This window comes from Stegastes partitus, unplaced genomic scaffold, assembly GCF_000690725.1.
Source record: "Stegastes partitus isolate 25-593 unplaced genomic scaffold, Stegastes_partitus-1.0.2 Scaffold401, whole genome shotgun sequence".
NCBI classification, from domain to species: domain Eukaryota; kingdom Metazoa; phylum Chordata; class Actinopteri; family Pomacentridae; genus Stegastes; species Stegastes partitus.
This window is the reverse complement of record NW_007578132.1, coordinates 100,138-123,099: the sequence shown is the minus strand read 5'-3', so window position 1 is coordinate 123,099 and position 22,962 is coordinate 100,138. Positions and strand designations below refer to the sequence as shown.

The window sequence follows — 22,962 nt, the reverse complement described above, 5'->3', positions numbered from 1 at the left end:
AGTGGATTATAGTTTAAAATCACTGCATTGTTGTGATTTTTATTAGACAGAAGACTATGAGACTCATCTGAGACAGGTGCTTCTTGGTCAGTTTTCTAAAAAAGAAGTGTGACACTCACCAAAAAATATTTGTTAGTGTTGTATTGATGACAGGTAAAGAATGAAAGCTCATTCAAACTGGCTTGGTTTGTTGACACAAGTGAATTTCTTCCTTTAGAACTTGATCATTCATATTTCTAAGTCTGAACAATTTGTGATAGTTTTGTTTTGTTTCGTTTGCCAAAGAATCTAAGATATTGTTTTAATAGGCTGATTACACCCAGTCTGGGAATTCAATCAAGAATCATTAAGTTAAAATCACCAATCAACATTTAATATTAAAATTGCCAAAGCTTCTGTTGCTTTTAGTGTCTGAAGCAGAGAAGAATGAGGAGGGATCTCTAACAGACGGATTTAATCACAAGTAAAACTCACACCACCGTACCCACCCGCATAGTAACACTAATTGCACTGTTCATGTTGCCTTTGTACAGCCAGCCGTGTTTAGACACTCCTCCCTTCTGTGAGCCCAGAGAAGCTGTGTCCTGGAGGAGGAAGGAACAAAAAACATTAAATAAAAAGCATGCAAGGAGCAGAAGAAACGCCAACTCACTCTCACATGCTTTAGGCTCCACACTTTGCTTTGAGCTTAAGAGTTTGCAGAATGACCTGAAGACAAATGGGAGGACGGGCCAGCAATGGCTGTCTGTGAGGAATGCTCTTCATTAGGGTCAACTTTAACATCAACACTGCACTTTTTTAATCTCAGGAGGCTTTAGCCATGACAGTAAGTCCATTAAAGGTCGCCGACCTTTAGTTAAATCAATGCTGAAGTGAGGCCATTATTGGGAAGGCTTTTAAAATGCTACAGATGTCAAGAAGACGTCAGAGTTTCAGAGGAACATGGCAGGCCTCCGACAGCACAGGAAGGGCTTGGGTTGAACTGAAATAGATGTTACAACGTCAGGCAGTAAACTAAAAGCTAATATGTGTATTCTGTAGCATTTCTTTGTAGCTGTGTTTCTATTAGAACAGTGTTTGGTGAAGCCCAGAGGAACAATGAACGAGTTGTAGAGTCATTGTTATTAACTCTTGAAGGAGTTGCATCCACCGTTTACTGATATGAGCAAAGACTGTGGGTCACACAGGATTTCCTCAAGGATTGGGACTCATACCTCATCTTTTTCCACATCTTCATCCACCTCAAACAGGTGAGCTGCCAGTTTCTCGGGTCTTAACACCTTACTGAAAGGATAAGGAAGGTGTAAGTTAGAACTGACTCGTGATGTTGCACATCTCTCAAAATGTCGACGCACTTTACATGTTATAACACAAATGTCACATAAATCTATGAGAATTCAGAGGCAGGCAGAATGTCAAACATAGATGTAAGAGTATAAATTAAAAGTTAAATTAAGGATGTTCATACAACAAAAATAAAACACGCTTATTCCATGAAAATAAAGAGTAAAGCACAGTGGTTCCCAAAGGTGTCCATGTATCAGCTGATAGCTGAGGTGCTGCTTCATGGACACGTACATTTCAAATGAACCGTCATATGTCGTTATAGCTGCATTTATATTAGCATTTGAAATAACAAAATGTTATTCACTCTAAGAAATTTCAAGCATTTAATTATTATTTACTGAATATCAGTCTCAACCTTTTAACTAATACTTTTAGTCATTTCAATAATGTGTCCGTTACTTTAAACACTTTAAACCATTACTGTACTTTACATTTCTAACCCTTATCCATTACCTTTACTTTCATACTGAATCATTATTTCAGTTACCTATTTTGTCTTTCACTATTCATTTAGGCTAACTATTCCAACTGTTTCCCTAAACGCTAAATGTTTGAACTGTTTATCTACCTTCTCGGTTTTGACTTTCACTTAAAGCATTCATCCACTGCTTTTATCAAACAATTCCAACTTTTATTTCAGGCAACAGTTTTGAGTTTACAACTTTCCTGCCTTACTTTCAGCTAACTGTCCCACACACAGGGGTTTCATTTAATATGTGCACTGTGGAGCGTACTGTATGACTGAACAGTAGTGAGAATGCAGATGTCAAAGAAGGGTTTTTAAATCTGTTCTGACTTGCTCTGGTTTATTATGATTAAACCAGGAAACACTCTGGCAGCTGTGTTTTGGACTAAATGATGTTAGGAATGATGCATGTACAAGGATTTTGATGTCTGTATTCCTTCAGATGGGACAGATGATGGCTGTGATACGTTTTGACAAAAGGCTAGTTTGGTGACTTTCCTGATATGTGGCCCCCAATAAGAGAAATGAAAAAGCTTTCCTGTTTCTCCACTGTTTGGCTTTATAAAATCTACATTTATATCCCAGGATTCAAAAAGTGCAAAATGCAAAAGGATTTAATTAAATCTAAGTAATGCTTCAAGCTGCTCAGGATGTATCTGAGAAACTGCAGCTCAAAGCTTCATGGACAGTTTGACCTTTGGATGACCCAGGTTGCTCTGGGGAACCATCTGCAGAAACCCGGCCAAGGCCAGGACCTGGATTTGTCCAGTTCGTATCGTACAATGCTTTAAACATGACACACAACATCTGCAAAGTTTATTCGAAAATGGCTCGTCCAAGGACACATAATGCATTGTGGGACCTTCCTTTGGTTGTAATATCAGTCAACAGCGGTCCCAGAATAGTCCTGTTCATCCTCGGTACACAAACATAGGAAGCCGTCTATTGTTTTTGTGGAAGAGCTTCAAGACTTCCGTGTTTCTAGGGTTCTTGCTAAATCATTCACTGGGCTGTGAACAAAGGCCAGTGTCACTGAACACAATGAGTGTGAATACCTACTTACAGTGTACCTTGGAGGGCTTTAGTAGTCGAGTGTGGTGGGTAAACTATTAGCTGGAGAGAACATTCATGTATGGACATAACGGTCCAGAGAGAAAACACGCACTCAACCTGAATGTTATGTGCTAAACAAATGAACACACTGCTGCTGTTTGATTTACTCATTTTAAAGCGTCTTTCTGATGATTTTGCACCGAACTGTCTTTAAACTGCTTAGAAAAATCCCCACAACAAAAACCCTGGATCCTACAAGTTCCATCATGCAGTTTGGTGGTTATTTCAGTTTGTTCTTGTCTCAGGCTAAACCTGACGACATCACTATGACATCTGCAGGCCTTTTTTTTCTTAGATCAGACAAAGTTTCCCTCAAAACGTCAGAAGACGTTAAGCCGATTTGACATGTTAAACCCAACGGAATTCTTCACACGTCTATGACATGAGGAAGGTGGAGGGACAAGCACATCCAGTTTTACTTCTCATGACTAAAACTGGTGGAATAATGTTTCTCTTTTGCTGTGTTGTTCACATTTGCAAACAAACCACAATGTCATTAGGTCTTTATTTCTTCATGGACTTTATACACTAGCTCAGCTCAACAGCTTCTCATCCTTTAGCTGCATTCAGAGACCACAGTCTGATGGACCTGTTGGTCGAAGCCTCCTTCACCTGTAAGTACAGCTGAGCACACACACTCACTTTGGGAGCTGGCGGAAGTCTCCAGAATACTCCTCGTACTTGTAGTTGACGACATGCCAGTCAGACTTGTAGGTTTTGATACACTGCAGAGACAGAAAGTGAAGAGGGGTGTTCAGCAAGCGCTAATGCAGATTGTAGTTAGATGGTACAGACACAGACAGGCTCAGGGTTCTCAACAAACTAAGAAAAGTAAGAATACATTTGATTTTCATCCAAAGATTAAGGCAAGACCATTAAAACACATTGCATCTAACTGTATTAGTAAGACAAACATTCGTCTTAACATTTGTCAGGCAGCAAAACGGTGCTGGATTTCTTTTCTCTTTGGCATCAATTCAAGGTTTAGTCCTTGTGTTGTCATTTACAAATAAATATTCCTTCCCTACATGTAATATTTTTCTGTTTAAAATCCTTACAGACGTAATAGTTCTGTGCTTAGGATTGTTGATTATATAAGCAAAGTGATTTAAAGGGAATTAAATTAGAATCAGGGAATTTGTAATGATAACTTCTCACTTTTCTTTTTTATTTTGAAGACTAACAAAAAGGAAAGTGACCATTAATTGAAGGCCACAAACTGTCAAGCCCCATAAAGTCCCACAAGCAGGGACTCCAAAGGTAACGCTGGATTGTTGGCTTGTCTGTTCAAAATTGGTAAGGTCTTCACTTTACTATGTTAAGCACTATGAGGTGACATATGTTGTGAATTTGCGCTCACATTAAATAAAATAAAATTGAATTAAATACTCAATATTCATATTATTTAGATTTAGGTTTAAGAAGTGAGATATGGGGATGAAGCAGTGTGAGCAGCTGTGGCAATGCTGAACTTGAACTGTCTGTCAAAGTCCTGTTCGAATAATTGTTTTTATCAGTATTATTTGCCAGTAGGTATTTTAGCTGCAATTCATTTATTAATAAATCAGTGGTCTCTTTGAACTACTTTTAGCCATCTTAGCATTTGCTTTTCTCATTTTCTCTGTTCTTAGTTGACTTTGACCTTCATAACTTCCATCCCTGGTTTTTATTTGTGTGCCTGATGCTGCACATCCTGTCAGAAACCTTTTACTCGGTCATCCTGACCAGGCCTCTTTTGCAAAATAGACTTTCAGCCTAAATTCAACTTCCTTAGTTACATAAAATTTAAAAATGCATAAAAATAAAGACTGATGATTATAAACTACATGAGACTGAACCAGAAATGAAGTGGTGCTGCACACTTATGTGAAAGGGCTTCATCAAGTTAGTAAAACCTTTTTCTCCTCCATTCCCTTGTGCCTAGAGAGGATTAACAACAACAGTACATGAAGATCCTGTAGTATGTGTAAAAACTGACTTTTGAAAAGCCTGACTAACTTTTAAAATACAAAACATCACTCCCAACTTAAACTAGACGAGAAACAGCTGGTTTGCCAAAAAACAAAGGAAGCAAACGGGGCTGGAGGTCCTCCTGGGGTATGCAGCCAGCCCAGCCACCTGAGCAATAAATCTAACCCACTGGCTTCAGACTATTACAATGAGACTTTTCAGATTTTGTAACGTCAACTTATTCTTTTAATTTTTAGATTCAAGTCAGCGTTGAGCGTAACAAAACAAACTTCAGTCCAAGCTCACAAAGTCAACATGTTTTTGAGTGATCATCTTGCTCCGTACACAGAGGAGAGGACAGATCTATAAAAACAAATATCAGTAGAATCCCTTATTTCTATGAATTTATAAAAACACATGCTGCGTGACTCAGGGGGTCCCAAAAGTGAAAAATTAAATTCCGAAACAGAACATCCCATCTGTATGAGGCAGCCCAGCTGCTCCAGATGGAGTTGTGATGTAATTCCTGGCTGCAGCCATGGGGGACTATCACCTATCAGGTTCTATCAGGTTCTATCAGGCCGCACCCCAACCAAGCCCTGCACACAGTTCCTCTGAAACAACATGACGTAAAGCACCAATGAAGTACAGATCCCATCTGTGGTCAATCTACTGCGCTGTCAGGAAACATGTGAGGGTGGGGGACACGAATGGAAGTTCATTTAAAGGCTAACAGCAACATTTCTGACATCCACCGTATCAGCTTTCCCTCCTTTCTAAGTCATCTCTGTGGTCAGCTAACGTTTGTCTTTTCCATGAGCTTTCTCTAAAATGTAATCAACGCTGCTTTGCCCATAAACCATGCACACATCACAGTGAATCCTTGGATGGATTCACGTCTGAAGATATGAGCTTCAGGAACTGAGGGGTCTTCAGGGTGTGAAAGCCAGTTACACTATCTGCACTGAGGTTAAGCACCTGTGTTGGGGTGAAAAGAGAGAAAACATGGTGGTGCTCCAAGTCAAAGAATAACAAAGGCTTCAGTCACGAAGGCGAGGCTGTGGCTTTGTACAAGATGGAGGGATAAATAAAGAAAAAAGCAGGCTTACATTCAGGTATGTGTTAGTTTTACCTCTTGGACAAAGAGAGAATGAGCTTCTTTCTCAGCAGTCTGTGGCACGGTGGAGAACAGAGTCCGGCCCTGGCGCTGCAGGGTGGAGATCTGAGGAGAGACACAAAGCTGAAGGCAGGCGTGAAAAACACAACACATCCATCCTGCTGCTGTTTTACACAACAGAACCGATTCGGATGAGGCTTGTTTTTACTGCAAACTTTTTGCTACAAACTTTATTGATCCCTATAGGAAACTTCTCTCTTTGCTCTCCTTCAAAGGAAGGTCAGAGATCAAGGAAGCAGCACAGCAGCCTCCCTGGAGCTGCTCGGGATCAGTGCTCTGCTGAAGGACGCTCCAGCAGGGCGGCTACTGGCTGCCTCATTCTTACTCATCCACATGGTCAAACCACATTGACTCTGAGTCGTGTCAAAACAGACATTTAAAAACAATAGTTCAGATATAACCACATGAATATATACGTAGACTGATATGACTGAAAAGAATAAAAGAGGACACCGTTAGCTTTAGCATAAAGAATAACAGAAGCCTTGCAACCACATCGTGTCTCGTATGTATGACCACTGACTTATTCATGTGTCATTTTGTGGGGTCTTAACAATCATTTTTTTATTAGTCAGGTAATTTGTTAGATTATATAATTCAACCAACCCATGTAATTCACTTAACCTTAATATTTTACTTGTTCAGGTAAATTTACATAAAAAATAATGCTGTGGGATTTTAATTCTCATATTTGAACTTGTTATGTAAATTTTCAACACCACTTTTATTCATCTACTGGAAAACACTGTCTCCTAAAGGCTGTTGATTTAACATGGTTTTTATTTTAAAGGTGTCTCCAGATTTCCCAAACACTCTTCTAACCATGTGGATGGAAACGTGTTCTGTCCACTGAGGGACAAAAAGATTTTGAGCTATTTCCTAAATTGCACATCTGTTGATGATGGCTCACAGATTGCCTGAATATAAAATAGAGTCCAAACTAAGGGTTGACTTTGTGCTATCTTTGCACTGCACAGGGTTTTTGAAGAAGTGACCGTGGACAGAACGGGAGTGAGACCCTTTGGTGGTGTTGGTTGGTCGTTAGTGTAACTAGACAGGAGATAGTGTACTGCACTGACATTATCAGCTACCAAATCTAGGGTTGTGTTTGAGCAACCGTTCATGAAACCGCTGTGAAACTCCTCAATGAATGCAACCTCCAAAGAGTGTAAATAATAAGAAGAATTGAACTTCATCAGTTAGACTGTTTGAGGGTTTATGTGAGGTGCTACCCAGTGATTTGAAGGTTACAGCTACAGAACTATGACACAAGCCTCAGTCACACATAGCAGTGGTTTATTTTTTAAAATAAAGTTAAAAAATAAAATGTAATAATGTGCTGAAGGGGGACAGAACAAGTAACCAACACCACAGAGAATTTGCTGCAGCATAATCTCCCTCCACTCCTAACTCTTCCCCCTGCCTGGCTTATTAGACAGATCCATCCGGGGAGAGGAGAGCGAGGAGCCGTAGCCGAGGAGCAAAAGGCGCCTCAGGGTGTAAAGACTGTCGGGCTGGCAAGTCTTTCCAGCTACTGGATGCTGCAGCTGCCATTGCTACCACTTAGTGTTCTGCTTTTCTACTCAGCCCACAAAGATGAGTGGGAAGCAGCGGCACAGTGACCCAGTTGTGTCACAAATCTCCTGTTCTTACACTGACAAGTGTATAGCGTTATTCATTCCTCTTTGACCAGTTCACTCTCTCATTGGCTTTTAAAGATGTGTCAATAGCCCACACTGGACTTTATTCTCCCTGTTTAATCCGCACACAGGTCAAATAAAGGTATTGGACGTATTATAAATCACTGGCTACAGCTGGAAAATATTCCTCGTTCAGACACTTTGGATATAAAAAACTAGATCTCAGACACTGGAAAAAACTGAACTGATTTTTCTGCTTTTGATGTAGCTGGATTAAAAGGAAACACATCTTATTGAGGAAACAGTTTTCCTTTTGGGGAATTACACTAACATGTTTACTTTATGTGAAATAGATGAGAAGATTGATCTTTTCATATCTGTCGGACAAATATGAAGCTGGGTTTAGTTAGCTTAGCTCAGCATCGGGCCTAGAAGCAGAGGAAACAGCTAGCCAGCCTCAGCCCAAAGCTCACACTGCATCGCTTTTTCTTTTTTTTTTTTAAGTTATTTTTTTGGCCTTTATTTGATGGTGAAGTGAGAGAGAGACAGGAAAGTGGGGGAGAAGAATGGGGGGAGGACACGTGGGAAAGGGCCATGAGCGGGATTCAAACTCATGACCTCCTCATGGGGACTGTAGCCCTGCACATGGGACGCCAGCTCCACCAGGTGAGCTGTAGCCCTGCACATGGGACGCCAGCTCCACCAGGTGAGCTGTAGCGCCGCCCCTCACTGCATCGCTTTTAAGCTGTGAAATTGCTGCATTTGGGGGAAAAAAAAAAAAAAGCTATTTGCTTTCTTGCTGAGAGAAGATTGATATCACTCTCTTATCCGCCTGCTAAATTGAAGATAGAAAATGCCAAAAGCAGCAAACTTGGGCTGGCATGAAGCCAAACAGGGGGCCTTACACATAAACATTCAAAACAGATTCTAGGTATAACATGCTCAGCTTGAGTGAGCTTTACCTCTACACAGATCCAGGTTAGCTGCTTCCCTCTGCTTCTAATCCTTGTGCTAATCTATCTGTCTTCAACTCTAGATTCAGATTCTCACTTCCAACATGTCCAGCTTTTACGTCTGTAGTGTGTGAGCAGGATGAGACAGAACTACCGGGCCGAGCAGTTCTCTAAAGAATGAGTAGAGAGTGACTCAGTTTACATTTCTGACAGAATGACTAAACAACACACTGCAGTAAAACCCTGTATGACACTTCATAGACGTTTCAGAGTCTACGTCTGCCAACTGAATGACAACAAACACACACAACCGGTCGGTCTTTGACCAAAGCACGCCGCCGTCAGTCAGCTGTGAGCGAGACCTGCTGGCTGCCAATTAAGCGCATTTCTTTCACAGTCATTAAACCGGAGCTTTGATGGCTTCCACTGGGCCAGAGGAGCATGTTCCCACAGACAGAGATGCTGTGGGTCAGAGGGGCGATGCCAGGCAGGCGTTAAATATTCGAACATGGAGATATGTGGCCAGAGTGGTTCGGGGCCGGATGAGAGTCTTCTGAAGTCCTCTTTCTACTTTATAAGATAAAAGTCTGAATTCATATGCAAATAAGTCATATCGCTCTTAGCTTATCATCTCACCCTGCCATGAATTAAAACCTTATCATTTGTTTCTTTATACACTAAATGGCTTGACCTTATTCTGCATGAATGTGTGAGAGTCTAGCTCCTTTCTCCCTTCACATCTCTTGCAGTTACTGTGTGCGAGGCTGTGTGTCCATATCTGTGCACACCTATATGTCTCTATGTTCTGAGCCCACTGGTGTAAACATGTGGCAGGTCAGACAGATGGATGGACCAACCAGACACACACACAGTCCTGGGCAGCTGTTAAAGGCCGTGCACTGCAGACAGGCTCGTAAGAAAAACCACCCATCATCGTTGTGAAATAGTCTGGAAGCAGAGTGGAGGCTGTAGATTTCCCACCACATACTCTTGTTGCTATAAACTTCAACTCACAAGTGTGTCATTTCTCTTATTAGGCAGCCTTAAATTAACTGGTACAGCCACTACAGACGTTATACAACTCAAGCTGAGAAAGGGAATACAAAATTAGTCACAAATGCTTAATTTTTAATTTATCTCATTAGAACAGCAAGGCACTAGTATTACAGCAACAGGAGGAAATAGTGCATCTCATGGGGATGTAGCCATGAATTAACACAGACGTGATGTTGTATTTACTAGAGCACAATGGTATATGTGAGACTGAGTAAAATAAACTACAGTGCCCATGTGTGGCTCCCTGATGTGTGGTTTTTTATACATTCATTGTTGCTTTGGCCCGTTTGTTGAATTTATGGAGCATAATAAACAGTTGTAGTTTGGATTTTGCTTTTCTGGAGAGAGGCTTGGGCCTCTACTGGTTTTCCCTGCTTATTCCAAACTTAAGGCAGGACCCGCTGAGATCCATCTCAATCCTACGGTGATGAAATATCTTTAGGCTGTTTGAACACCAGCAGCAGATCTACAGAGGGGATATATATTTGAAAAGCAGACAGAGCATGCACACCAAAAGTTAACCTTCTGACAGATGATACCATCATTTGTCTAGCTGCTTGTGATCAGCTGTGCCAAGCTGTTACATGTATGGACTTTACGTACACAAACTGTTCACATAGCTCTTAACAGCTACTAGCTACTTTCCAAAGTAGTGACTCACGACATTGGGTATCACCGTTAAAACTTCAGAAACTTCATTTTTTAACAGCTAAGACAAAAGAACAAAGAAAATAAGAATAATTTTTATGTTATCTCTTCTTGCTTCACTTGCAACTTGTAGTAACTAATTACTATATTTCCCTCAAAACACACACTTAATGACTAAATAAATCTTTAGGAGATGGTGGGGACCAAAATAAAAGCAAAAACAGACTGAATACTGGGCTTATATTCCTGTAAAAAGGCTGCTGTTTGCCATACGGTAAATGGTTTGCGCTTCAATAGTGCTTTTATAGCTGGTACTCAAAGTGCTTTACAGTGTGTTTCTCAGTCATCCATTCACACACACATTCACACACCAATGGCGACAGAGCTGCCGTGCAGGGTGCAACTTCTGGTCGCAGCCCCCAGTGTCCACAGTGTCACTTAATACATGCTTGTTGTGGACAGCCGACTTAAACAGTCTGTCATTGTTGTGGCATAATTTATCAAATCTGAACAATAACTTTAAACATTTACATTAGCATGAACAAGACCTCAGTGCATACCAGCTTCAAGGTCACTGCCAGTCTGGCCTGTGATAGAGGGCAAAGTAAACCAGAATGCATCTACAGGGCTCCAAACAAAACCCTCCAAGCTCGCTCTATTCTTACCTGGAAGTCGTCCGTGGGGAACTGCAGCATGTCCCGTAGAACATCGCTGATGATCTGGGTCTTCCTTTGTAGGATCACATTCTCATAGTCCAGAGGCTCTATGATCTTTGGTTTTACCTAAAGAAGCAGATGATATCATCAGTCCTGCCTGTAAATCTTTGTTTCTCTTTAAAATATGTTGAAGTACAGCAAAGGCACAAGCAACCTGTTGAATTATTTTACCAACAACTGTACAATTAACAAGGGTGTCATTGCGTCGGTTGTGGGGTAGGTTACAGAGGGAAATCTGTGGTGTTCACACTGTCTGGACAACAGCATGCCATTGTTCTTTCACAGAATTACTGGTTGACAGATACAGAAGCAGGAACTCGCACAGAGGCCGCAATCAATGCGGGTTAAGAGAAAGGGGCAATGCTGGATGAGAGACAGGATGGATGGATGAGTGAGTCTGTGTGTGCCGTTGTACCAGTCACAGTGTCATGAGCTAAAACCTGAACTAGATAAGTGGTCACTGCAGCTCTACAAATCTCTCTTCTCAGAATTGCCTTACCTTCTCACACCAGTGTGTAAGATACAGAACCCAAACAGGGGTCTTGATTCCAACGTTACACAACATTATAACAGAAGGGTCGACACAAGCATTGATGCTTGACAGTAGGTAAGATAACAGAGTCTAGTTCATGAGATTAAACTCCCCCATCGCTGTAGACATCAGCTGTAACATTCCACAGAAAACACTCGAGGGATTTCTCCAGCCAGTCCTCCCTGAGGAAGAAACTAGATCTTCACATGTGACACACACGCTGCAGCTGCAAATTACATTTAGAGGACACAAATAAGACTTAGATCTATTAAAAGCTGAACTAGGTCTCTTGTGTTAAAAGAAATAGATTAGAAGACTAATTCCAGTCTCACGTCTGTCAGCTAAATATACAGTTACAGCCCGCAGCTCTTTAGCTTAGCTTAGCTTTGCATAAAGTCTGGAAATAGGGGGAAACGGTCAGCCATCCAAAAGTCAAACAACTAAATCCCAATAAAACCATGACTTGTTGTGTTAACGCTGCAACTTTTAAATGTTTTAAAAACTGTTTCATGTAATGTGCTCATAAAATGCTCTAAAATTTGTTTCTTAAAATGCTTCTTGTCAATGTCAATTATAAACATTGTTTGTGAGGGAAATACATGAAGGCCCTCATAATATGTCTTTCTACACAAATTAAGTATGAGGACAGCTACAAAATGCTGTGAATCCAGACTTGACAATTACAGAGAGAGGTCAGTTCAAGGCAACACAAACTGGACAGATTTATGGATTAAATGAGGGATTCTGAGTGTAGGTCACTGACTGACACATCCATAAAGAATGCATGTCAGTTGTATGTAAAGTTAAAATTTACCAGTTATTTCTCACCTGCAAAAGTAGCCTAGACAACAGTGTTATCTAAAAAAAAAGCTTGACTCAGAGTTCACAGCCACGCTGGAGCCTTTGTCAGCCATACAGGTCATGGTGACCTGAAGTATTTCAGTAAAAAGCAACCAGACTTCCTTACTGGTTCTTTCAACATTTCACCTTCTTTCAAGACTCTTCCATAGATCCAGCTGTCCAGTTGAGTGTTTCAGGTATTTATTCTCACCCCCAGTTACGAGAGCCATGTGATTTGGGGGTGAGAATAAATATCCAACCCTCCCCAGTCAGTTAGAACTGACAGAACCTCTTGGATGAAGGTGAAACTTATTCAAGAGCCAAAAACAGAAGTCCACTTGCCTTCTGTTGAAGCACTCACAACTATGTAAGACAGTTAGGGTTCACTATATGCTAAATGTAAATATCAGCAGACTAACATGCTCACAATAACAGAGCTAACATTCATGCTAATCACCACTAAACACCAAGTGCAGCTGCTGCTCATAAACATGTCCTTAGTTTTGCAGATATTTGGGTATTTACTGAAGTATATACATTTTGAACTGACAGTGCTCCAGAGGAAAAGTCAAGTCTATCTTAAAACAAGGATGCATATTTCAGTAAGGAAACAGGTTCAGTTTGCTTGGTTTAGTATTCTGGCATTAAGAAAGCCCTTCAAGCACTTTCACTGTCAGAGGACAGAATCCCAGTGTTTGTTCTCTGCTAAAACCTTTCAGAGTTCATCTGAAACCAATATGAGACTTCAGCAGAGAGAAGCAGTGTCCATGTGAGCATCTGGCTATTGCTTTAAACCTATTCTCTGAGGAATCACCAAAGTTATTACTGTTCATCCGGAGGAGAACATGAATTTGTGTACATAGTCTCACTGCAAATTATCCAGGAATTGCAGAAATATTTCACTGAAAACCAGGAACATCAACTTGAAAGTGATGGTGGAGGAAAAGTCAGAGAATCGCTAAAATCATATGAATTTATCATCAGAATATCTGGACAAAGGTTTTGGCCAACAAATCCAGCAGCTGTTGAGACATTTCAGTGGATGAATGTATGCCTGCTGGTGGTGATAGAGGATCAGTGGGATTCATCCTCCTGAGACCATGAATGTCTGTACAACATTTCACGACAATAGATCCAAAAATGATAATTTATGACAATTTGCCAGCTACATCATGCATGCAGACATATTACTAAAAGCGATCACTCAGCTCTCTGTACATTTACAAACTCTGTGGTTTGAATTCTGCCATTAGACATGCATGTGATCGAGATTATTTGGATGAACCGCCTGGTCTGATTCCAACGAACACATAACAAACTAAGGCTAATTATCCAGACATCTGACCGTAGATTTACATTTGAATTCATCCAACCAATCCTCCTGATGATGTAATGCAAATATCTTTCTATATCTCTCCACCCTTTGGATGTAAAAGATCATCTGATAAGCAGAAATTTGTCAGCTGTGATTTCCAGCTGGATGTTAGCCAGTCAGACGGAGCGTCAACAACAAGCAGCTGTGAACTGTGTGACTTGATCGTGATTAACTCACATGAATGCATTACGGAGAAAGACATGAGATGATATTCTGCTCATGAAGATGTGTTATACGGTCAAATGATGTCATTTTAATCATCCTGTTACCTTACAAATAAATGACTTCTGCACAACTTCTGATCTTGATGCGGCACTAAAACACAACACTTTGACAAACTAGTGAATTTATATCTCTATCATCTCACTAACTTTGCAGCCAACTTGTTAAACTCCCTGACTCTGAGGCACAGCAACAGTTAATGAACAAAGGGAGCCACAAGTGCTCCATTTCCTAAAAAAAGCTCAACATTCAACCCCCTGGAGAGGTGTACCCTGAAGCTGCTATTTCCCATTTCCGTTAAAATCCCTTTAAAAAAAAATCTTCAAAGCTGCTCCTAAAAGAGAATCTAACAGATAAAAAACTTGTTTAAACAATCCGATGGCATCGGTTTCATTTAGCTGGCAACTTCCAGAACAAGAGCGGGCTTTAGAAATAAAAAATAGGTTAACTTTTACATAGAGGATGGTACAGTACAAACTCACCGCTGCCACCTGTGACCCTGCCTCCACCTCTGCCTCAATCTCAGCCAGGCTCTTGTACTGCTGTGGAGACTCTATCACCATCTCCCTTTTTGGGGCTTTGCCTGTCCGGCCCTGCATGCTGGTCAGTCCTGCCAGTGTGTCGCTACAACCAGGTGTGAGATTCTGCCATGGCACAAAGTTGCTTTCAGTCAGTGTGAGAGCTTTGTCGTCGTCCAGTCAGATTCCCGCTACACTCGATCACGACAGCCCAGCCTTTCTTTCCCTTTCTCTCTCTCTGGCTCTGTCTCTCATCAGAAGGGAAGGGCCCCTCCCACCCTCACAGCTGTGCAGCTGTGCGAGTGTGTGAACATGTATGTGTGCATGTTTGTATGTACAGTATGTGATTTGTGTGAGTAGGAGGGGAAGGAACACCAACCACTCCCCCATTAAAAACCTGGAAGAGGCCCAGAGATCATGTCGTCATGTGTCTGCTGATCCGAACTATGTTGAAAACAGAGAGCAGCTGAAAAGGTAGAAGAAAAGACAACTCTAGATATGTTGCATATACAGGGTAGGAATGAAATACGACCTGAGGAGGTATAGGTAGGAGGATAGGAGGTAATAAGGTAATTACACTAATGCACAAAGTACTTTAGTTATTATAGTACATGGTCAATATTTACAGATACACATTTTCTGTAATGCATGAATCAAATATTAATTTCATAACTGCAGTAGACAATCTGATATATTGACTTTAATTGTGATCACACTTGAAAGGCAACCAGAAATCTCCTCTTTACTAACAATATGCGACTCAAAATACCATTACTTCACAGACAGTAGATGTCAGGAAGGAAGAGCATCAGCACACTTTGCTTTGGAAGCATTTGACACCAGCGTAGCACAACACTGAACGCTCCACTCATAAAGGGACAATTTAGAAAAAGATTAAAATCTCTTTTATGATTTTTCTTCCTTTGTTAAACCTGGTGCCTACATTTCCTATAATGCACCAGTTTGTCCAGCAATTCAAGTCTAGTAGTTTCCAGTGTTGCCTGCAGCAGAGATGAGCTAATTAGGCTCATTTCTTTCCAGATTTTTTACTATATTTAATTTTTTACAAACTTGTAGTCTTCAGACCCAATGCTGGCTCAAGTAACTTCACTTGAGGACATTTATCTGACTTCCTGGAGACTCAAAAGGCTTCAGACAACTAGTTTTCACATGTGCTCCCAAACATCTGGTACACTGGCGATACTCTGGTGTTCTGGTATGGTGTGGTATGTTAGCCCACAGATGTACAGTATGTTTGGAGTCATTTGTGTGAAGTAATTACTGCATATAAAGATGGACAAAACCCTCCATAACATCACCCATAAGTCTCCTGAACAGCGGTTTTGAGGCTCAGTGTGGTGGTTGTGGTCATCTCCATCGCTGCAGCGCCTGACGCTTCCAGCTAACTCTCAGCTAAAGAGGTGGAGCCTGTCCTCACCTGTCACTCAAAGCAGCCATACCCTTATAAATGCACAACTTCAAGTACAGCAATTTCTTGATGGAAACAAAAGGGGTAAGATATATATAAATTCAGCTCCCATACAGTTGCCATGAACAGGGAATCTGGCTGTAGAGACCAAAACCGTTCTTTGTACCAGCTTGTAAACATTTCATTTCTGCTATCAAGTTGGACATTTTCAGATGATGGTTTATGAAGATTTACTGTCTTCCAGAACCCATCTCAAGTGGCCTTCAGAGGAACTGTAGTTTATGGTACTTCCTTATTTTTCAGCTCTGGAAGTCACAGCTTGGTTTAGACTAATTATCTTATTTGTTGTTTGTTTTAAACTTTTTTGCCACTTCATCACAGCTGGAATGGCCAATATTTACTTTACAGTTATCTTAAAAAGGAGCTCTTACATCCTGTAACTTTGATGATTAGAGTGCATAAAGGCTGATAGAAGAAAAGAAAGTTGACGAGGTGTTTGTCGGATTGACGACCAGCTAAAACAAAGTATTTGCATTCAGCTTGTTCAGGATGTGCAACTACAAAAAAAAACAGTTTGAGTGGCCACAGTATCAGTAATTAGACACTCAATCTGGGTTGATCAAGTTTTACGCCCCACTGATGTTTTGCTCTGCTTTGAACTGTTCCTATGCCGTATCCGCTAAAGCAGGCACCCACAGCAGGGTCTGTTAAAACACACTTCCCCCTTTTCCGGCTCTCAGATGCACTCATACTCTCCTGCTGCTTCAGGAACACTTTGAGTTAGGCCTTGTTTCTCCATGCAGCCGGCGCTCTCTCCGAGGACTGTCGCGTGCCTTTAATCTTTAACCAACGGAGGCACCACTGCTCAGCTGTTTTCTATCGGCGCTTGTGTTTCAGAATGATGACATTTAAAGCTCTCGGTCAGGATCAACTGTGGGTAAACGTATGCAAATCCTTTTTAATTTAGAGACTTTTTTTCTGCGTTACACACAACTCCAAAGGCACACAGACGTTTACAAGCCGCAGAATGTTTCTGACTCAACAAGCCTAATTAATAACCCATCCAGTTATCTCCACGGGCTGAGGGGTAGCGGCGCTCTCGTGCACACATCCTGAGAGAGGGGGAGGTGGGATGTCAGAGTGGAGATGACATGCCACGGGTCAGAATGACTTCAAAGGCCGTCATCTCTCCGCTGCAGTTTCAGCTCCTAACAAAATTTCAACACAAAGCCGGACAAGTGTGTGTGCATGTGTGAGTCTGACTTTTTGTACTGCAGGGTTCTCTGATCATTTGCATAAGTTGTTCCAACGCTACTCTCTTCAAAGAGACTTGCTGAAATGCACCACTGAGGGAAATAATTATTGTAAAAACACAGGGAAGTGCACCGAGGCTGTAAAATACTGCCACTTATCTGGGTTGAATGACATTTGATCGACATACAACCACAACAGCAGCGGTAAGACCATCACACACATTAATAGATATTCCATAAGGACAGCTCAGATGCCCGCCTAGCCACTGAATTAAATAACTGTCTATTCATACAGTTAATCAATCAATAAAAAGGCAAACACAGCCAGTAAAACAGGCAAGAAATATAGAATAAGACCAGGAAAACACAACACATATGAGATGAAACCTAACAAGTGATGTCAAAAACTCTTTTCCTGCTCCCTCCTGCATTTTAAACAATTAGGGGAAAAAAAAAAAGTTCACGTCATCGTTGATGTCTCCACGTCAGAATTTCTGAAACATGATTAAATTGTTCTGCTATAAAACAAGATTCTAATGTTTAGGCTGGTTGGAAACAAATAGTTTTCTTTTAACAGCCTAAAGTATGGAGGTCAGTGTGTTGTAAAGGACGTGCTGAGGTGAAGCAGCAGGGATGACGGTGTCCGGTCTTGCTCTCTAATGAACTGCTGACTGCTGGGACCCTGTCGTGCTGCGGAGGCCTCAGCGACAGCGTCACCAGCTCAGCGGGATAATCAGCCTCTTGTCCAGACCCTGACTGCACTGAGGTCATCCTGCTTCATTCACCCACATCTCTGGAGAGCTCTCATGCCATCACGCTTTCTGGAGCTATCGCTGGTACCACGCCAGCAATACCACGAGGATGTGTGACTGTTGGATGTGTCTGATTGGAGGGAGACCAACTTAGTTTACAGAGCCATCTGCGTAAGAGCTTTGTAAAAAAGAAAAAGTTGTCAGAGACAGTGAAGGAGGAGGAGAAGGATGGCGTCCATTTGTTCCTACACAGCTTGAATCAATTAGGACATGTGAGCCTTCCACACCCTTCCCAAGAGGCCTGCACACACACAGACACATAAAGACGCAGAGCGTTGCACAAGTCTGTGGAGAATTGCATAAGGGCAGGTTGACGTAATGTTTGGGAGCCAACCATCGCTACAGGCGCCCTTGAGAGAGAAAGTGTGAGGGTGTTGCCTGAAAAGAAGTGAAACTTTCCCTTCAGAGTGCAAACAGATGCAGCAATCAAATGCAAGGTAGCTCCCTAAACGATAACTCACTCTCATCTGTCACACAGCCACCGTCTCTAACTACTAATGCAGAATGTCCTCTAATCAAAAAGTCAATGAGCAGCTCAGTGTTCTGTCTTCTGGTCAATATGATAGGACTGTACCTACAGGCCATGCAAAGAAAAAACATGTGGGACAAGTTAAATGTGATATGAGAGAGGGGAGTTCCCTAAGTCTGAATGATGTCAGAGCTCCCAGAGGTGCTGAGAGCTCAGCTCAACATCAGCTGAAGTGCAGAAAGTCCCTGCATGGGATCAGTCCATAGGAACAAACTGTAGCTGCAAAACACACACATTCATGTATTCAATCTTTTTTTTTCTTACAAAATGATGACGTTTATTCTAAACCACACGAGAATGCTTGGGGCTGGTCCAGAGAGGTTGGAAAGTAACCATGAACAAAATGAGTCAGTAAATAATATTATGGTTGAATGTCAGAGATATAAGTCAGTGATGCAAATGTGCATTTTGATGAACTGCGAAAATAACGTCCTGGTAGTGAATGAACTCATTAATGTACTAAGTAGCAAAACGTAAACACACTGACCAACGCAATTTTTTCTGTTTGCATTGAATGCCATGATGACCTATGAAGCTATTGTGGCTGATTAGCGCTATCCTGCCTGGATGGCATATTAGCTCGCCAACTACATCCATCCGTCCGTCCATCCATCATCATCTCTACACCTTAGTCCTCACCAGGGTCATGGGGGGCTGGAGTCTATCCCAGCTGACTCAGGGTGAAGGCAGGTTCACCTGGACAGGTAACCAGTCTATCACAGGGCTACACTTAGAGACAGACAACCAAGCACACTCACATTCACACCTACGGACAATTTACAATCACCAATTAACCTCAGCATGTTTCTGGACTGTGGGAGGAAGCCGGAGAACCCGGAGAGAACCCACGCTGCACGGGGAGAACATGGAGACTCCACGCAGGAAGATCCCGGGTGTCCTCACCGGGACGCCAACCAGCGACCTTCTAGCTGCGAGGCGATGATGCTAACCACCGAGCCACCTTGCAGCCCTCGCTAACTACAATAACTGCTTCAATGCTTGCTAACTGTTAGTAGGTAAACATTTAGTAAATCTAACAGTCGATCACAGGTCATCTTGACTTAGTATGAATACCAATAAAGTCTGCAATGAGATTAGGATGTACAGTGGGTTAGAATAATTTAAACCTGTTTTCTTTCTTTCGTCTGGTTGCAGTAAGGGTTTATGGTTTCAAATCATAATTTCAGGTCTCCTTCACAACAGCATGATGTTCATTTTGTAAATTATGGTCCCATTTAGAGTAAACTTGAAGACAAGGCAGAGTATATTTTAGGGTGGGGCTACTCTGTGTTTGGCAGATCGCTATGATATCACCATGCGTAGGTTCTCCAGTCAGACCCAGCCATCGTACGGAACATCTGGTTTCAGGAGACAGACATGGTGACTTTCACATGCTTCAAAACAGTAGTCCACAAACCAAAGGGTGATGTCCGGTCACTATCTATCTAACTGTTAGTGCTGCTCATTAGTCAGGAATATTTTATAACAAATACTTTAAAATATACAAAAATCTCATGCAAAGGGAGGTTTCAGCCTGAAGCCTAAAGGGATCAACACTTGAAGAAGAAGAATTTTTATGTTCTCCAAGTACAGCTTCAGTAAGTATTTTGTCTTCATTTTATCTTAATTCCTCTGAAAACAAACCATGTAATTGTTATTTTTATGGTAATTGGGACGCTAGCGTCTTGATGGCCGTAAAGGAAAACGCCGCATCCAAAAGTGATAATGGTTTCTTGTAATGTCCTTGGCTTACACTACCAATCCTACTTAAGCCCCTCGCTATTGATTGTCCATTAAATCTCTCTGGCTTAACAAAGGGATGGCTGCTGGCTAATGGAGCCAACTTAAGGGAAGTAGCTTAATGCAGTAGTGCATAAATTCACGTGGTAGCTCAAGTAAAAACAACTCTGAAACAGTCACATTCCACTTTAATTGCTCACTGTAAGCAAACTGGACTTGAGACCTTTTCTTTCACAGTTGAATGTTAAACCTTTTGATGTGCAGCGCAATTGTGTGATTGGAGGCACTGATACACTTGACTTCTAAACCTGGCTCCTCTGGGGAGTCTATTAGGGAGATTATTAGCCAAAATTCTGTTGATCTGTGCAGGAACTCGTGCTTAAGTCTCCCCTCTGACTGTAAATTATTCATTTTTTCTACCTAGTTTCTATTCTAAAGAAAGACACAATATGTTAAATGAAATATATGGAAAAGTTGAAACAAAAGGTGTCTAAGGCTAAAACAATCTGAAATCTACTGAGCTATAATGTTTTCATCTTCTTTTAAACTGAATTTAACTTAATTTAAAATACAACGAATAAGCACGTGAATGGGAAATTCTGTAAAATTCTGCACAAACATGACAGAGAATATATTGATAAGTAGAGTTTACCAGAGCAGTGGTGGGCATCCAGAGCTGAGATCCTCTCAGACTCAGTGTTTCCTCCTCCTCGTCTACACCTCCCAGCTCCACCGCCCCCTTGATATAACCACAGTTCCTCTCAAGGATGGAACGCAGCCCCTCCAACAGAACCACACTGGTGGTGCATCCCATGGTGTCGCCAAACACCCACAGCCACCATGCAGGAAAACCTTAATGACAGCTCTGGGCAGATGCAGCAGCTGCCCCAACTTCTGTCTCTCAACTTCGTCCACACATCTAGAAAAAAGTCCTGTTACAGGTGTAATGGCGGGTTTTAAATCCGCTCAGGTATCAGTTGGTCTCCCTCAGCTCGGGAGGATTCCCGATCATTCTGCTTGAAACTCTGCTGCTTTCTTCGTCAGCAAACCTCAGCCCAAGCCGCTGACTTGTATCCTCCTGTGTGCTGCTCAGCGGGGATGGAGGGATGAGGGATGAGTGCGTGGAGCTGCTCATTCAGTCGAGGCAGGGCGTCGACTCTCTGACTCCCCTCCTTCCTTCCTCCTTCTGCTGGGGGATAAGGATGCTCTCCTTTCTCTCAGGCTGCCTTTCTCTCGCTCTTTTCTCAGCCTTGCCATCTCTCTCTCATGCCTTTCACTTGTCTCCTCCCTCACTCTCTCGTTCTCTCCCCCTCCCCTCACTCTTGCAGCTTAGTCATTTCTCTGACTCGGCATGCTTTGTCAACAGTACGAGCAGACTGTTACCAACAAAGACACACACACAGACTCACGCTCTCATAAAGCGGCTGCTGCAGACACTGCTTTACTCTTTCTCTCTGCTGCTTTCCCTGCTTGCTCTTTCTCAATGAAATTACAACAGATGCAGTCATCCTGCAGATGCTATTTAAATGCTCTTGAAGACATAAAAAGGAATGATTTCACTTCTCTTGACCTTGTGTCGCCCAGCACTTAGCCCTGAACACTTTGCTGGCCTGATCCATCAAGCCTGATGCGTCATAGGACAACCAGGACAAACCTGGTGACATCCTGCAAATCATGATTTAATTAACATCTCCGCATTCGCACGTCCTCTCTGCAGAAACAAAGACACTACTGGAAGCATACAAGCTTGCTTATGAAAGGCTAATTTAACCACACATACAAGCAATCCTCTGGATTTTCTTCAGCCCCTGTAAATATTTCATCAGTGGTTGACACACTCACCTACTTTTAATTGAATGATGCAGCGAAATGGGGAACAATAGACAAAATCATATGAAAACGGAAGAGAAAGCATGAAGTAGATGCATTTGGAATCATGGGAACTGTTAAAAAAGCTTAAAACAATCAAAAAGTATTATAGAACAGCCACTAGAAAAGGCCAAAAAAATCGTTCATGAAGCTTGCAGTGGAAACATCAAAAAGACCTAAAGAAGACCTAAAGTTGTGAAGTTGAAAAATACAAACACTAAAAGAAAATGCTGAAGGGGAAGTGAAAGATCTTTAAGTATAATGAAGTTAAAGTGTTCATTTAAGTGTAAGTTCTGAGTGAAAACATTTGAAAAGTAAACTGAAATGTCAGTTAATATGCATCCACTGAAGTGAGTTTGTGTCATTAAGAGCACGAGACGAAAGCAGCTGAACGTGAGTTTAAAGAACGTTGGTAGACGTGGACAAACGTAATCAATGAAAGTGTCAAATAAAAGCTACGAGGTGAAATCAGCTGAAGTGTCAAAGAAAATGTGATGAGTGAAAGAACTGGAAATTTAATTAAAGGTATATTTTAATTAACCAGCTGCATTTCCTGGTAGGTCCCCTTAAAAATCTTTCCAAAATTTTAAATATTTGGAGAAAGAAATGCAAATTAAGTCCTGTTCCCATCCTACTCATTAGGAGTTGATAAGATAAATTGAAGATAATGATCAAAATATGTCTAATTAACCACTCTAAGAAAACTGAGGACCGATGAGGGGATGCCACAGAGTGACTTCGGGTACATCACCCTGCTGGTATCATCACGCCGCTGGT

At 41.6% G+C, this 22,962-nt stretch overlaps 1 protein-coding gene across 2 annotated transcripts in view; it reads right to left on the bottom strand.

Moving 5' to 3' along the window:
• The window catches only part of dock9b (dedicator of cytokinesis 9b), a 62,377-nt gene that overhangs the window by 29,905 nt on the left and 9,510 nt on the right, over positions 1-22,962 (bottom strand). The window contains exons 1-6 of one of the 2 annotated variants that reach the window (XM_008285406.1): positions 14,518-14,707; positions 11,016-11,132; positions 6,009-6,098; positions 3,569-3,651; positions 1,215-1,284; positions 489-584 (exon numbers count right to left, since the gene is read on the bottom strand). In XM_008285406.1, the coding sequence (XP_008283628.1) occupies positions 489-584; positions 1,215-1,284; positions 3,569-3,651; positions 6,009-6,098; positions 11,016-11,132; positions 14,518-14,634 (573 nt within the window). In that variant the 5' untranslated portion in view covers positions 14,635-14,707. Of the gene's footprint in view, positions 1-488; positions 585-1,214; positions 1,285-3,568; positions 3,652-6,008; positions 6,099-11,015; positions 11,133-14,517; positions 14,708-22,962 lie in introns of those variants that run through there. The other variant, XM_008285407.1, reaches the window with a different exon arrangement.